The sequence below is a fragment of the Bufo gargarizans genome, chromosome 3 (genome assembly GCF_014858855.1).
Source record: "Bufo gargarizans isolate SCDJY-AF-19 chromosome 3, ASM1485885v1, whole genome shotgun sequence".
NCBI classification, from domain to species: domain Eukaryota; kingdom Metazoa; phylum Chordata; class Amphibia; order Anura; family Bufonidae; genus Bufo; species Bufo gargarizans.
This window is the reverse complement of record NC_058082.1, coordinates 562,462,907-562,479,993: the sequence shown is the minus strand read 5'-3', so window position 1 is coordinate 562,479,993 and position 17,087 is coordinate 562,462,907. Positions and strand designations below refer to the sequence as shown.

The 17,087-nt window shown below is 41.0% G+C and overlaps 1 protein-coding gene across 3 annotated transcripts in view; it reads right to left on the bottom strand.

Moving 5' to 3' along the window:
• The window catches only part of LOC122930683 (gastrula zinc finger protein XlCGF26.1-like), a 234,610-nt gene that overhangs the window by 195,916 nt on the left and 21,607 nt on the right, over positions 1-17,087 (bottom strand). Inside the window, exon 7 of one of the 3 annotated variants that reach the window (XM_044284238.1) lies at positions 8,033-8,239. The exons of the other annotated variants lie outside the window; for them this stretch is intronic. Within the exon in view, the coding sequence (XP_044140173.1) occupies positions 8,033-8,239 (207 nt within the window). The remainder of the gene's footprint in view (positions 1-8,032; positions 8,240-17,087) is intronic. 3 annotated transcript variants of the gene reach the window in all.

Here is a 17,087-nt window from a genome sequence, read left to right as displayed (position 1 = left end):
CCTCTGCCCAGATCTGCACAGGTTCAACCTGACAGCCTGGAGGTTGATCAGTTCCTTCCCAGAATAGAAGGGCTTTCAGAGTCGGTCCTGAGAACATTTTTCGCTTTGAAGAGCAAAATCTACCAAGAAAGCCTACTCCAGGATCATAAGAATCTTCTCATGGTGGTGTGCTTCGAACCAGGTGGCGTTTGCAGATCCGCCCCTCTCTGCGATACTGCAATTCCTGTAGGACAGCCTTGACAGAGGCCTTGCTCCATCTACTTTGAAGGTCCAAATTTCTGCCATCTCGACCTGTCTCAACAGACCCTATTCTCGGGACCCGCTCATCAACCCTTTCTTTAAAGGAGCCAAAAGATTGAAGCCTACAGTTCTGAGGCCCATTCCTCAGTGGCGCTTATCAGTCGTGCTCAGGGGGCTAGCATCGCTCCCCTTTGAGCCTTTGGAGGAGGTAGACTTAAAATTTGTGACGCTGAAGTTGGTCTTACTGGCGGTAACCTCGGCCAAGAGAGTCTCGGAGCTTCAAGCTTTCTCGGCCTTAGAACCCTATACCATCTTTCTTCAAGACCGGGTTCTCCTGAGGTTTCTTCCATATTTCAGGCCTAAGGTTCCTTCATTCTAGAACATTAACCAGGTGATTTCTTTGCCATTCTTATTCTCTCCCACCTCCATTCAGGTGTGATTTTAACTAACAATCAATCACCCGTTGAAGTGACAGGGGAGACACACATGTCTGTGAGAGTACAAGGTCTATTATATTCTTATTGGTACCATAAATTTGATAATTGGGAGATGTCAAAAATGGTACCTAATGTCTATGCTTTAATTGATAAATGTGTAAAAGTTAAAGATATTAACATATGGAATCCTAAATCAGAGATATGTGTATGCAATGTAAGATAAAGTCAGACCTGGACATTTAGCCCTTACTAGTAATGATGCTAGTACCTTATGCAATAGTGCCACCTAGGTATAAATAAGTAACATTACACCAACAGCATAAATGCATTCTGGGTAATACAGTGACATCATAGTCATTATCATATGTACACGCCTAACCGACAATAATTGGAAAACTCCAAGTTGGGAAGGTGTGTCTAACTTATACGTTTTTGATAATAAACCATACACAGGAGGGAAAAGAAAGAAAAGAAAGAAAATAAAAGAAAGAAAAGAAAAATCCCAGGAGAAAAATCCCAATGATCAGAATGGACTTTAGAGCTAACTTCCCTTAGACTCTGCATATCATCTGCATTCTCGGGTAATGTATAACTTTATTATGTGTAGTATTGATTGAATTAATTGGCCAGATATTTAGTAATTCCCAGCTTTAGTGCGGATGTATAATGTTAAAAGTGCTACATCAATATTATCACTATTCAATAAAGATGCATATTACTGAATAAAAGATCTAATATTGATATCGGAGAAACTCTCCGATTGATATATTCAGATTCCAAAGTCAATATCAGGCCTGATAATTTATAAGTTGTGTCGCAATACTATCTGATATCCGAGATTGGTCATAGTTTGAGCAGAGAAACTGATAGTATATCTCATAATTGCGGTTGAGACGGTTGTATTACATTTTATGTTTGAGAGGTGTAACGGACCGTTTCAGCAGACAAGGGGTTAAAATCCGTTTAGGCGATATGCCCCTTTCTGAGAGACAGGCACAGCTACTGCAGAACACCAAACTCCCGAACTGGATACAAAATAGCACTCCAAACTGGAACCTCGCGAATAGCTGCTAGCAGACGAACAGGAAAAGCATACAATCAGCTTACACTCCTGGCAATCAGTCTCTAACAGCATACAGGGAATCCCCCCAATAACGAGACAAGGCTCCGTGTTGAGGGTCAAGCAGTGGTCTGACGTGCTGGCACACCCAGCCTGGTTTTTATTACAGTTCTTTGCAAATACAGGACAGATACAACACATCCCCACAATGCATCATGGTTTTCTCCTCTCTGTCCCGGAGACAACCGAGGGCAATCCAATTATCTCTCAGGACAAAGGGAGATCGCCAATACACATGTGGAGACAACAGGACAGACATCACCATTTAAACACACAATGGGACAATAGAAACACACCCACACAAAATCCTCCCCTGCGCCGGTGATGATTATTGAACACAAGGGCGAATATAATTATCAAAGGCAGAGAAATACAGTTTTATAAAACATATCACAGGAACCCCAAAACATGCAATAACCCCACAACCAATATATCCTCAGAACTGGGGGATCTGGGTGAACCACATATCCAAAATTCACCCACATCCGTTCAGTAGTTTGGAAGATACAGTTTTATGCCAGTTACACCGAAAATATACAAGTTATACAGAAAATAGTCACTAATAAATGTGTCCCCTGTTTGGTAGTTTCAAACTACTGAATGATGTCTCTGTGCACCAAATACAGGCAAGATAGCACCGTGTTGAAAAGTCAGAACAGTGTCTGCGAGTTAAAATGGCCGCTATCTATTGTTCTCACCATGTGCTTCATCCATTGTTCTCACCATGGGAATAGTAAAATCCAAGCAAGTAAGGCAAATGATGCAATCCAGGGACAGGGGGCTCAGTCCCAAGTGCCTTAAGACCCAATAACTTAAGGGACCATAATCCCAGGGCAGGAGGCTGGCAAACAGCCCCCTCCAAAACACCGTGGCGAGGTTGGTTTCGCCACAAGAGGTAATATGGAATGCTGGTATTTGTGTTAGAGCCATCTAGTGGCGAATTTAGGGCACTGCGTATCACAATGTGTTATTGCATATTATTGAACTTTCTATTGATTAAGCTTTGATTCTATACTAAGTTATTGTATAATAAATCATTAATATTTTTGCATAGACGCTTGTACCTTGTTTTACTGATTGCACAAAATAATTAGATTAACGACAAACTCTTTTTGAGGTGTTTTATATGTCCACCTCTGGGATCAATACCCTTTGAAAGTTTTCCTTTGATCCTTTCTTTTATATAAAGCATTTGCTTTATATCCATGACTGTATGTTAAATATAATACAACCAGATCCATTCATAACAGATGCAGATGGTTGTATTATCAGTAACGGAAGAGTTTTTGCTGAACCCTGCCGGATCCAGCAAAACGCTAGTGTAGCCTTACATGTCTTTTTGATCACTTTTTAATCTATTTTAATCTATTTTGTGAGGAAAACAAAAATGAAATTATTGTTGTTAGAACATTTATCATGTGGGTAAACAAAAGGTGAATGTGACATATGAATATAAAAGTTATCATCTTGTAGGGAAAGGTTAAAAAGTTTTTTTCAGAAATGTTTTGTATGGCAACTTGGATGTATCAAAGTGAATACAGCAAACTAAAATATAATACACAACCTGTGGACATAAAACTTTGAAATGGGCAAATTTAAAAAAATAGGCAAATTGTGCCCAAAGTGTTAACAGTTTGCATGTCCACAATTATTTTCCATCACTGCCTTAACTCTCTTGGGCATGGAGTTCACTAGTGCTTCACAGGTTGCCACTGGAATCATCTTACACTCAGCACAGAGCTGGTGGACGTAGAGACCATGCACTCCTCCACCTTCCATTTGAGGATGCCCCACAGATGCTCAATAGCATTTAGGTCTGGAGACATGCTTGGCCAGTCCAGCACTTTTACCCTCAGTTTCTTTGGCAAGGCAATGGTAGTCTTGGAGGTGTGTTTGGGGTCATTATGTTGGAATACTGCCCTGCAGCCCAGTTTCCAAAGGAAATGGACCATGCTCTACTATAGTATGTCACAATATATGTTGGCATTCATGGTTCCCTCAATGAACTGTAACTCCCCACAACCGGCAGGACTCATGCAGCTCAAAAACCATGGCTCTCCCACCACAAAGACACATTTGTCTTTGTACTCCACACCTGGTTCCCACCACACACGCTTAACACCATCTGAACCAAATTGGTTGTGACGCTTCGTGATCTCGGCAATACAGATTACCGAAGAAATTGCAAATGCAGAATCACAAGAGCCATCTTATTCACACACAGAGTTAAAACTTTCTCAACCCAGAAGTTAATTCACCTCCAGCTATAGCTCACAGATCAGAGGTAAAGTTAGCAAGTCCTTGCCAAAACATTCTTCCTGACCCTAGGAACACCCCTCTGCCATGTTAAGTATCCATCAATCTGATATTATCTTGACAAAACCCCATAAAAAGTGCCCTCTCGCTAGTCTGTGCAGCCCCAGCACAGCAGAGGTCTTAACACCCCTAAGTCTGGTCAGAAACTTCAGAAGAGAATGACAGATCCTTATCACGCACTTGGTTGGTACAAGAAGGAAGAGGACCTTAAAAAGTTACCTCCAATCCATAGATATTTTTTCCATATTTTCTTTATATTTCATGCGTTAGGAAAATACGAAATGAACAATCTCTTCAGAAAGGGTTGGGGTTATTCTAACACACCTTCCAGGAAATCCGCAAGCAAATCGGAAATGCCTGCTTCGAGATATAAAGGTTCTCATGCACACGATATTGTCTTCCATTCATATTTGGTATCAGGTGATTCATAAAGTTCTACTGATTATAAATTTGAATTACATTTCTTAATTTGACCTACGGGTACTAAGAAACTGGCAAAGCAAGGATTCTGCCAGATTTTCCCTCTCTGGGATAAGAACTGCCCCCTGTTCCAATTACCCAAGGCTGGACTTTTGCGTGTCATAGCCACTGCCAGCTACAGACTGAGTGGGTAAAACAGTGACCCACTCAGGCCCGGGGTCCTTCATCTACCATCTGAAGTGGAATAACATCACGATCGTCCGCTGGACACTGGCACCCCACCATCTTGGATTATTCCTTGCAAAGACTTTATCGTTTACTGGACTCTACTACGGTAATTTTGAACTTACAGACATTCTACTCCCTTTCATCTCTCACTTATTTCTATTCAACTAATCTGTTCGACTGGCAGGTATATTTACCTGTCAGTTTTAATGCATCTTTCTGTGTATAGTTTTTAAAATAAAACTAATGATTTAATTGTTCCAGTTTTGCCCTTGTTACCCGATTATTTGGTCTATGCTAAGGACTCTGTCCTCAGAAGAGACATACTACCGCATTGTCTTATTTTTATACATTGTTGATTTATTAGCTAGGTTGCAAATAACCGTTCATTCCCTTTAGGAATAGCTAGCCAGGTCTCTTTGCCCCGATTCAATATGAAGAGTGGTGGCAGAGAAGTTATTTGATTTCCAGCACAAAATCGATAAATTTTATTTTAACTGATTGTACCATGTATGGGCACACCAACGAATCTTAAAGGTTTACTGTGCTCACAGTGGATTCGCCTCCAGAAGCCTCTAGTGGACGAGAACTGGATGGCAACTCTGGCATATTACGACGGGATTGGCGGGTGCAGTGCTCCAGACTAAAAAAAAAATAACCAGGAGCCATTGGCTCCTAAACTCAAAAATTTAGGAGCCAAATTCCATTTTTTAGTCGCTAAATTTAAAATGCATACAATTAAAAAAAGGACTTGCCTGAGAAGATGAGACGCAGGTCACAGTAGTGAGCCAGCACTACATATAGGAGAATACAGCACCACATACCTCTCATATCCAGTGACATATTTTGGGGACAAGGTGACTAAAAATAGCGAATTGCGCAGTTTTGATTTTTTTTCTGTCACGGCCTTCACCAGAGCGGAAATATTTTTTTATATTTTAATAGCTCACACTTTCTGAATGGAACCTGTCTTGTTAAACCACTGTATGGTCTTGGCCACCATGATGCAGCTCAGCTTCAGTGTGTTGACAATCGTCTAATAGCTTAGGCCAGTGATGACTAGTGTTGATCACGAATATTCAAATTTTCATCGCGAATATTTCGAATATTGTCATATATATTCGTAATTTCGAATATTCAATTTTTTTTATTTTTTTTTAATCAGTACACATGAACCCTTCCTGCTTCTAGCTTGTGGGCCAATAAGAAGGCTGCAATATACTTGACTTTAGGAGTAGTAGTGTTTGCGAATTTTGCTCTATATTAATTTTTTCGAATATTCGCTATATATTCTTGGTTTAGAATATTATGAATATTCGAAAAAACGAAGTTATAGCAATATAGCGAATATTTGAAAAAACGAATATAGAGCAATTTAGCTAATATAGTGCTATAATCTTCTTTTTATAGTTGTAATTTTTTTCCAATCTGAATTTCAGATGAGAAAAAAATTACAGCTATTAGAGAAAGAAGATTATAGCACTATATTAGCTAAATTGCTCTATATTAGTTTTTTTCGAATTTTTTCTATTCTTGTTTTAGAATATTACGAATATTTGAAAAAACAAAGTTATAGCAATACAGCGAATATTCGAAAAAAAAATCGAATATAGAGCAATTTAGCTAATAGTGCTATAATCTTCTTTGTCTAATAGTGGTGTTGAAAAATTTGCAATAAAATTCGAATCAGAAAAAAGTAAAAAAAAATCATGAATTTTCGAATATTAGACGAATATTCTGAAAAGTATTCGCGAAATATCGCGAATTCGAATATGACCCCTGCCGCTCATCACTAGTGATGACTAACCTCCGGCACTCCAGCTGTGGTGAAACTTCGACTCCCAGCATGCTCCATTCATTTCTATGGAGTTCTGAAAATAGCCAAGCAAGTGTACCTCTTGGGAGTCGTCGTTTTATCACAGCTGGAGTGCCAAAGGTTAGCCTTCACAGACCTAGGCCATATTTATGTAGAGCAACAATCCTTTTTTTCAGATCACAGTAACAGTTTATAAGACTGAAAAAGGACATCTGTCCATCCAGTTAAGCCCGTTATCCTGCAGATCCTTTAGAGAGTTCTTTGCCATGAGGTGCCATGTTGAACTTCTAGTGACCGTTATGAGAGAGTGTGAGATCAATAATGCCAAATTTAACACACCTGCTCCCCATTCACACCTGAGACCTTGTAACACTAACAAGTCACATGACACCGGGGAGGAAAAAAGGCAAATTGTGTACTCACTTTTGTTGTCAGCAGTTTAGACATCAATGGCGGTGTGTTGAGTTATTTTGAGGGCACACCAAATTTACACTGTTTAACAAGCTGTACACTGATTACTTTACATTGTATCAAAGTGCCATATCTTTAGTGTTGTCCCATGAAAAGATATAATAAAATATTTACAAAAATGTCAAAGGTGTACTCACTTTTGTGAAATTCTGTACATGGAATTGTTTTTGGTGGAAAAAAAATAATCTGTGATCAACTAATCCTGGGCAACACCTTTAAGTTAAATATTACAAGACATTCTGATCTAGAGGTCCTACGCGGGAGAGTCACACCTGCTATTTTTGATGCACTGTGTACATTACAATGGCTTCACAACAGAGTGAGTTTTCTGATGTAACACAAGACCAAATCTCCGACTATAACATTTCCCACATTCTGCACATGAAAATGGCTTCTCCCCGGTATGCATTCTTAGATGTGTCACAAGAGTTGATTTCTGAGTAAAACGTTTCCCACATTCTGAACATGCATATGGCTTCTCTCCTGTGTGAATTCTCTGGTGTCCCACAAGTTGTGAACTCTGGCGAAAACCTTTCCCACATTCTGTACATGAATACGGCCTCTCTCCTGTGTGAGTTCTCAGATGTTTCACATGTTGTGAACTCTGGCGAAAACGTTTCCCACATATTGTACATGAATATGGTTTCTCTCCGGTGTGAATTCTTCGATGTTTCACTAGACCCGATTTCACATTAAAACATTTCCCACATTCCGAACATGAATTAGGCTTCTCCCCTGTATGAATTCTAAAATGTTTCTCAAAACTTGATTTCACACTAAAACTTCTCCCACATTCTGAACATGAAAATGGCTTCTCACCTGTGTGAATTCTCTCATGTCTCACAAGTTCTTGTTTCTGGTAAAACATTTTCCCACATTCTGAACATGAAAATGGCATGTCCCCTGAGTGACTGCTCTGATGTCTTACAAAAAGTGATTTCCACCTAAATCTTTTTCCACATTCTAAACATGTAAATGGCTTGTCACCTGAGTGAATTCTCTGATGTCTCACGAAATGTGATTTCCAAGTAAATCCTTTTCCACATTCTGAACATGTAAATGGCCATTCATTTTTGTGAATCTTCTTCTGTATTTGTACAGCTATAGTTTTGCCAATTTGTGATTGATTATCTTCTATAGTATAGGCTTGAGATAAAAGGAGATTTGAGTCAGAGCCTTTTGTTCTTTCTTCACCTAGAAAAAGAAAAGTCATATTAAACTATTATGATTTATGGCTGCTGTGTGGCCCTATTGATGGAACCTGGTTATATTTAGTATGGTATTCTACTGTGTGTGTGTGTGTGTGTGTGTGTGTGTGTGTGCGTGCTTGTGTGTATAGCAGTGTATTGGTTTGGCTAAAGGATACCAGTGTGGTACCTCCTGCAGTTGCTGGGGATACTTCAAACATAGTCAGTAGTCCCAGGCAGGTAAAGGTGGGGTGCTATACAGCTGATTACTGTAGAAGGCTTTGGATAGGCTAGGACAACCCTCTACATAGTCCCACATGGACAGCCAGCATAGGTCTAGTCAAGAAGCACTGAAGAATGTGTGGCGAACTGTATAGGCACTGAGCACTTATTAAACATTTCCTACCATTTTGCATCTGTAGCTAAAATGCAGAAATATTCATTTGTATGGTTGCTTTAGCATCTTTTGAACTGGATAATATGGCACTTGATAATCCAGCTCTGGGGTGAAATAAATCACCCAGTAGAGGCTGCTTTCTCTCTCTGTAAACAGTGCTAGGAAAAGGAAATAAAGGCAAAAACTGGCATCTAAGTTGCACAGAGCCCTGGGTCATGGTAGGTCTTTGCAAATACCGATTCACATTTAGCATAGGTCTACATAACACATAGTTATGGTTGAAAAAAAGATAAGTCCATCAAGCCCAACTTGTAATCCTGCTATATTGGATGGAGTGGAATGGAGAAAAAAAAAAAAATCCTTCCCCATGCCAGAACAAATTCCTGAATCAATGTCCATCTTTCATGTAAGGATATCACTTCTGTGTATAGGTAAGACAGGATTCACTATTCACAACAGGCGATTGTCAAATGTTATCCATTCTTTCCTTGTACAATGACCTCTGCAGAGGTGGCAGAGCATGCCTAGAAAACTCTCCCATAGAAGTCAATGATGTCCCCCCTCCTGACCATTGTGTCCATGAACCATGTGGCTGCCATAAAACAATTTTCTTAATGTTTTCTTAATGTTGTTAAGAACAGTTCAGGCAAGATGGCCACCCCCATAATCATGTTCAGAAAATAAAATAAAAAAGTCTGCCATTAGAAAATAAAAACAGATTAGAAAAACAGATGTGTGTCACTATCTGGTTTTAACTGGCAGATGACATTTTTGGCGACACATTTCCTTTGAAAGCTATGTACACCATAGCAGGCAAATTGTATTTATTTATGATTGCATTTTACTCATTTTGGTCTAAAAATCTTTTTTTCAATTGGTCTTTATTAAAAATATTCAGCTGTTCTGTCAAAAAGGAATAAACCTCATCTCCAAATTACTAAAAAGGTCATAAAACATATTTAACCGCCTAACGCAGGATCGCGGTCCGGAGGCGGCAGTCTGAGGCACAGTCACGCAGGGATGCGTCATCTCGCGAGATGCGAGGTGACGTGCACAGCTGGCCCGCGCATGCGCATCGCGGGCCGGCAAAAGTTCAAGGGGGGTTGCATCATCAGCCTGCCAGCCAATGATCGTGGCTGGCAGGCTGATGATTTAAAAAAAAAAACGAATCACAGGCCAGTTAACACTTTATATTTATAAATATAAAGTGTTAAATGGCTGCTGTGCTCCTCTGCTAATTCTTTTCGTCGTTTGGTCTCAGCAGAGGAGCACAGTTCACAGTGAGTACACAAGACACAACACTTAGCCCCCAGATCACCCCCCATCACCCCAATTAACCCCTTGATTACCCCTGTCAATCACCTAGTAAAAGGGAAAAAAGTGATCAGTGTAAACTGTCACTTTTTTTTTCCACTGGTATTGACCAATAGGTTTTAGGATAGTTTAGGCCCCTTGGTTAGGTATTTAGCAAATCGGTTAGCGCCCAGCCCACCGCACCGCAGTCGCTGATTAGCGTATCGCTAATCAGCATTTGTACTTTTATAGTATCTGTAAGTGATCAGAACTGATCACAGTCAGATCTATAATTGTATTAGTGTCACCTTAGTTCGCCCTCCACCCAAAACGCAGTGTTTGCCCGATCAGGCCTGATCGGTCGCCCACACGTGCGTTCACCCACGCCTGCCCTGCCGCAGTGACAATTTTTTTTAATTTTTTTTTGATCACTGCACAATCACTTTCCAAGCGCTGCGGCGATAAAAAAAATAAATCAGTTTTTATATTTTTTTATCAACCGCAGCGGCCTCCGGTACTTTGCTAGCCTCCCATTTGTAAGACAGGCTTGCTTTTTTTCTTGGGTAGTCTCAGGGAATACCCCCTAAATTTAGTAGTCCAAATGTCAAACAAGGGGTATTCTTCTGAAGAGGCCTACAGGATTCTGACCCAGCCGGATGAGGAATGGGAACCCTCATCGGACGAATCTAGCGGGTCAGAATATGAACCTGTAGAAAGCAGTGGCAGTCTGACCCAAAGTTTGGACGAGCAGGTTGAAGTCCCTGATAGCACCAGGCGTACCCGGCCCCGTGTTGCTAGACCACACATTGCGCAGGATCCGCTTCAAGGGCAGCAGAGTGGGGCTGGCGCTGTCGGATTACGTGGTGAGGCATACACCAGCAGCGCAGCCCACCCTGGACCTAGTACCAGCACTGCCGTACAACATGGTAAAGTGGCGAGCACCAGAAGGGCAGTTGAAGCTGGTACGGTGGCACGTGCAATAGTTACCCCATCGCAGCCACCGCACAGACAGGCCCGTAGACCCCCTAGAGTCCCTGAGGTGCTGGCAAACCCTGATTGGCAGTCCCCAACTTCAGCCGCACCATTAGTTCGGTCTTTCACCGCCCAGTCTGGAGTTCGGGTTGAGACAACTCAGATCGGTTCGGCCCTGGGATTTTTTGAGCTGTTCTTGACTGCGGAGCTCTTGGACATAGTTGTGGCAGAAACAAACCAGTATGCCACTCAATGTATATCCGCCAACCTGGGAAGCTTTTATGCCCAGCCTTTCCGGTGGAAACCAGTCCAAGTTTCCGAATTAAAAAAAATTCTGGGCCTTCTCCTCAACATGGGTCTAACCATAAAGCATGAATTGCGGTCATATTGGTCCACTAACCCAATTCATCACATGCCCATGTTCTCTGCGGCCATGTCCAGGGCATGATTTGAGGCCATCCTGCGTTTCCTGCACTTTAGCGATAACACCACCTCCCGTCCCAGAGGCCACCCAGCTTTTGACCGGCTCCACAAAATTCGGCCCCTCATAGACCACTTCAACAACAAATTTGCAGATTTGTATACCCTTGAGCAAAACATCTGCGTAGACGAGTCCCTTATACATTTTACCGGGCGCCTTGGCTTCAAACAATACATCCCAAGCAAGCGCGCCCGGTATGGGGTCAAATTGTATAAGCTCTGTGAAAGGGCCACAGGCTATACCCACAAATTTCAGATCTATGAGGGTAAAGATCAGACCCTGAAGCTGGTCGGTTGCCCTGACTACCTGGGGAGCAGTGGGAAGACAGTATGGGACTTGGTGTCACATCTTATTTGGCAAGGGGTACCATCTTTATGTGGACAATTTCTACACAAGTGTGCCCCTCTTCAGGCATTTGTTCCTAGAACAGATTGGCTGCTGTGGCACCGCGCGACTTAGTTGGCGAGGCTTCCCCCAACGGCTCGTTACCACCCGTCTTGCAAGGGGGGAGAGGGCTGCCTTGTGTAATGAAGAACTGCTCGCGGTGAAATGGAGAGACAAGCGTGACGTTTACATTCTCTCCTCCATTCACGCAGACACGAAAATACTAATTGAACGAGCAACCAGTGTCATTGAAAAGCCCCTCTGTGTCCACGACTATAATTCGCTCATGGGAGGGGTGGACTTCAATGACCAGATGTTGGCTCCGTATTTAGTTTCCCGACGCACCAGACGCTGGTATAAGAAGGTGTCTGTATATTTAATTCAATTGGCTGCATATAATAGTTTTGTTCTCTACAGTAAGGCTGGGATGTATCCAGGAGGTTCCGTTGCCCCATCCACCAGTGTAGTGAGCCGTCTACACGAGCGACATTTCCCCAATGTCGTTGCTGGTACCTCAACCCAACCGTCACCCCGAAAAAGATGTCGTGTCTGTAGCAGGAGTGGAATAAGGCGTGACACCCGCTATTTCTGTCCTGACTGCCCTGACCACCCTGCCCTATGCTTAGGGGAGTGTTTCCGGAAGTACCATACACAGGTACACTTAGCATAGGGATCACATCTCACAGGACAGGCACACAGGGCTATTAGGGCCCATACACACAGAGCTGCTGCAAACCTCTCCTTTCACCTGGGACAAAGTGCATAATGTACTTCGCCACTTCTTTGGGCGATTTGCGCTTTGCACATTGTCCCATGGGGAAGGAGAGGTTTGTCCTATAAAAGGTAAAAAATATAAAAAATAAAAAAAAATCACCAGTAAGCAAAAAAGTTAACGTTCTGTTCAAAAAGTTAAATAAAGTTTATATGTTCTGTTCAAATGTCATTATAAAGTTAATACATTTATTGCGTTGCGGCCTGGTTTTTTCTTTTTTGTTTTGTTTTTTTACCTGCAGCACTGATGTGCATTCTGACAGAAGCATTGCGGCGCTGTATGCGGCGCTGCAAGACGAGATTTCTCCTCTGCAGTAAAAGATACGTTTGCCGAGGCATATGAGCTGAAGAGGCGGCGGTGTTCATATGCTTTGGCAAACACTATATATAATATATATATATATATATATATATATATATATATATATATATATATATATATATATATATATAGTAAATCCCGGCAATGATTTATTCATCCACATTGATTAATGTGAATGGAGAAATCGGGTTTGCCAGGGCATACGAGCTAAGTGGGTATGGATGTTGGGCGGAGCTCCTATGTCTTGGCAGACGCCTTTCCCCTCTTTTTTTGGCAGAGATTTTTTCATCCACATTGATCGATGCGAATGAAGAAATCTGTGCCATTCATTTTTTCTTTCAGCCCAGAGGCTGAACGGAAAAAAAAAAAATATCTCATTACCCGTATGCTCAATATAAGGAGAATAGCAGAAACTCCTAATGCTGGACATACATGTAATGATTGCGGAGACCCTCAAATGCCAGGGCAGTACAAACACCCCACAAATGACCCCATTTTGGAAAGAAGACACCCCAAGGTATTCGCTGAGGGGCATATTGAGTCCATGAAAGATTAAAATTTTTGTCTCAAGTTAGCGGAAAGGGAGACTGTGAAAAAAAAAAATTAATTTGGTGTCTTCTTTCCAAAATGGGGTCACATGTGGGGTATTTATACTGCCCTGGCTTTTTAGGGGCCCTAAAGCGTGAAAAGAAGTCTGGGATGCAAATGTCTAAAAATGCCCTCCTAAAAGGAATTTGGGCCCCTTTGCGCATCTAGGCTGCAAAAAAGTGTCACACATGTGGTATCGCCGTACTCAGGAGAAGTTGGGGAATGTGTTTTGGGGTGTCATTTTACATATACCCATGCTGGGTGAGAGAAATATCTTGGTCAAATGCCAACTTTGTATAAAAAAAAAAATATGGGAAAAGTTGTCTTTTGCCGAGATATTTATCTCACCCAGCATGGGTATATGTAAAATGACACCCCAAAACACATTTCCCTACATCTTCTGAGTACAGGGATACCACATGTGTGACCCTTTTTTGCAGCCTAGGTGGGCAAAGGGGCCTACATTCCAAAGAGCACCTTTCAGATTTCACAGGCCATTTTTTACAGATTTTGATTTCAAACTACTTTGCACGCATTTGGGCCCCCAAAATGCCAGGGCAGTATAACTACCCCACAAGTGACCCCATTTTGGAAAGAAGACACCCCAAGGTATTTCATGATGGGCATAGTGAGTTCATGGAAGTTTTTATTTTTTGTCACAAGTTAGTGGAATATGAGACTTTGTAAGGAAAAAAAAATAAAATAAAAAATCATTTTCCGCTAACTTGTGACAAAAAATAAAAAGTTCGATCAACTCACTATGCCCATCAGCGAATACCTTAGGGTGTCTACTTTCCGAAATGGGGTTATTTGTGGGGTTTTTCTACTGTCTGGGCATTGTAGAACCTCAGGAAACATGACAGGTGCTCAGAAAGTCAGAGCTGCTTCAAAAAGCGGAAATTCACATTTTTGTACCATAGTTTGTAAACGCTATAACTTTTACCCAAACTATTTTTTTTTACCCGAACATTTTTTTTTTTATCATTAGCGAAAAAGTATATATGGATGTATTTAAAAAAAAAATATGTTACAACTGAAAATGAAAAATGTCTTTTTTGCAAAAATTTGGTTAAATTTCGATTAATAACAAAAAAGGAGGTAAAATTCATTTGGGTGGTAAGTTGCATGACCGAGAAATAAACGGTGAAAGTAGTGTAGTGCAGAATTGTAAAAAGTGGTCTGGTCATTAAGGGTGTTTAAGCTAGGGGAGCTGAGGTGTTTAAACCACATTCTGATCAGTAAGATAAGGCTAGTTTCACACTAGCGGCAGGACGGATCTGACCTGCCGCTAGTGCACGCATGCCCCCGGACTACTGCTCCGGCCCCATTAACTATAATGGGGGCGGGCCAGAGTTCCGGCGGCAGCACGGCAAACATGCCAAGAGGTGGCTGGAATAAAAGTACCAGGGGCACGCGTGCACTAGCGGCAGCACCCGCCGGGACAGCCTGCCGAAGTACCTTGCCCCTAGTGTGAAAGTACCCTAAGAACTGAGCTGTAATGAATGTTTATAAGGTCAGAGATAAGGAGCTGTCAGCTGAGCTGCCTGATGGAACACAATAAAAATACAGAGTATGCTACTAGAAAATCTCAAGGCTGTACAGAGAAAAGGGCTAAAAATGTTTAATAAAGACAAACTGAAAAAAATAAAATTTTGCTGAAAATGAGAACAATGCTACAGTAATAAAAAAATTAAAAAAAAACTGTCCCAAAGGTGTCGATGGTCTTTAAAAGATTTGGACACTTAACAATGGAAATAATTTTTATGTGTTACCCTTGAGTAAATGAAAAAAATTGCACTTAATTTCAGCTTCAAATCTTCATTCGTTTATTCATTTTCAGACTGTAATATTCAGTTAGACTTTTCTCATGCGAGGCTAACCCTTCATTTTAGCACATGCTAGATATGAGAGTCCAAAATGCTGCTTTCACCTTGCAAAGTCTGTATGCTTTTTTCACTCTACAACCAGTATAATCTGCTTCCCTTGGATCATCTGCCCCTCTCCACTCTCTGCTCTGCTTCTGATAGATCTAACACTATTACCTTTGCTCTGCAGGTCTAAATGATTGCAGTGATGCTAAATTTATGCAGTTTACTGGACAACTTATGCACAATATATTTGAAAAAAAATATATCATTTGGTTTTGATTTGCCATATTCTGAGAGCCATAGCATTTTTATCTTCCAATAAGCAATAACGCTTTTAACTTTCCACATAGCTGTATGTGGTCTTGCAGGACAAGCTGTAGTTTTCCTTGATACATGTGCATTTATTTTGTGTCTCGTATGGCAACTTGGATCTATTAAAGTGAATACGGCAGAACTAAAATATCCCACACAACAGACATGGTATTGTTTTTGGAGGAAAGCATCTGTGATGTTCTAATCCTGGACAACACCTTTAAGTTATACATTACAAGGCATCCTGATATAGGAGGTCCTACAGTGGAGAGCCACTTTTTATACACGCTGCATATCAGATTGTCTTCTCATCAGAGTAAGTTTTCTGATGTGACACAAGACTAGAGTTACAACTAAAACATTTCCCACATACTGCATGTGAAAAATGGCTTATTCCATGTGTGAATTCCTAAATGTTTCAGGAGTAGTGATTTATCACTAAAACATTCTGAACATGAATACGGCTTCTCTCCTGTGTGAATTCTCTGATGTCTCACAAGTGCTTGTTTCTGGGGAAAATACTTCCCACATTCTGAACATTAATATGGCTTCTCTTCTGTGTGAACTCTTAGATGTACCATTAGTTGTGATATATCGTTAAAACATTTCCCACATTCCGAACACAAATTAGGCTTCTCCTCTGTATGAATACTTAAATGTTTCACAAGACTTGATTTAACACTAAAACACTTTCCACATTCTGAACATGAAAACGGCCTCTCTCCTGAGTGACTTCTCTGATGTCTCACAAGTACTGATTTCCAACCAAATCCTTTTCCACAGTCTGAACATGTAAATGGCTTGTCTCCCGAGTGAATTCTCTGATGCATCACGAAATGTGATTTCCATCTAAATTCTTTGCCACATTCTGAACATGAAAATGGCTTGTCCCCTGAGTGACTTCTCTGATGTCTCACGAAATGCGATTCCCAAATAAATACTTTTCCACATTCTGAACATGTAAATGGCCTTTCATTTTTGTGAATCATCTCATGTACGGAAAGATGAAGTTTGTTTTCAAATTGCTTTCCACATTCAGAACATGCAAAAATTTTACCCGGTCTTTGTACAGTTCTAGTTTTGCCAATTTGTGATTGATTCTCTTCTACAGTATAGGCAGGAGATAAAACAAGATGTGCGTCAGAGCTTCTCGTCCTTTCTTCATCTAGAAAAAGAAAAGTCATTAAACCATAATGTTTAATGGCTGCTGTGTAGTCCTCTTGATGGAACCTGGTTATATTTAGTATAGTATTCTACTGTGTGTATAGCATTATATTGATATGGCTACATGATAGCGATGTGGTACCTCCTGAAGTTGCTGTACAGAGGGTGCAGAAACTTGTAGCATAGCTAGCACCAGGCAGGTAAAGGTGGGGGTGCCAAAGAATTCAATACTGAAGCAGGATTTAGATAGTTTGGGACTGTATGGAGAAATCCCTCTATATAGTCCCACATGGACTGCCAGCA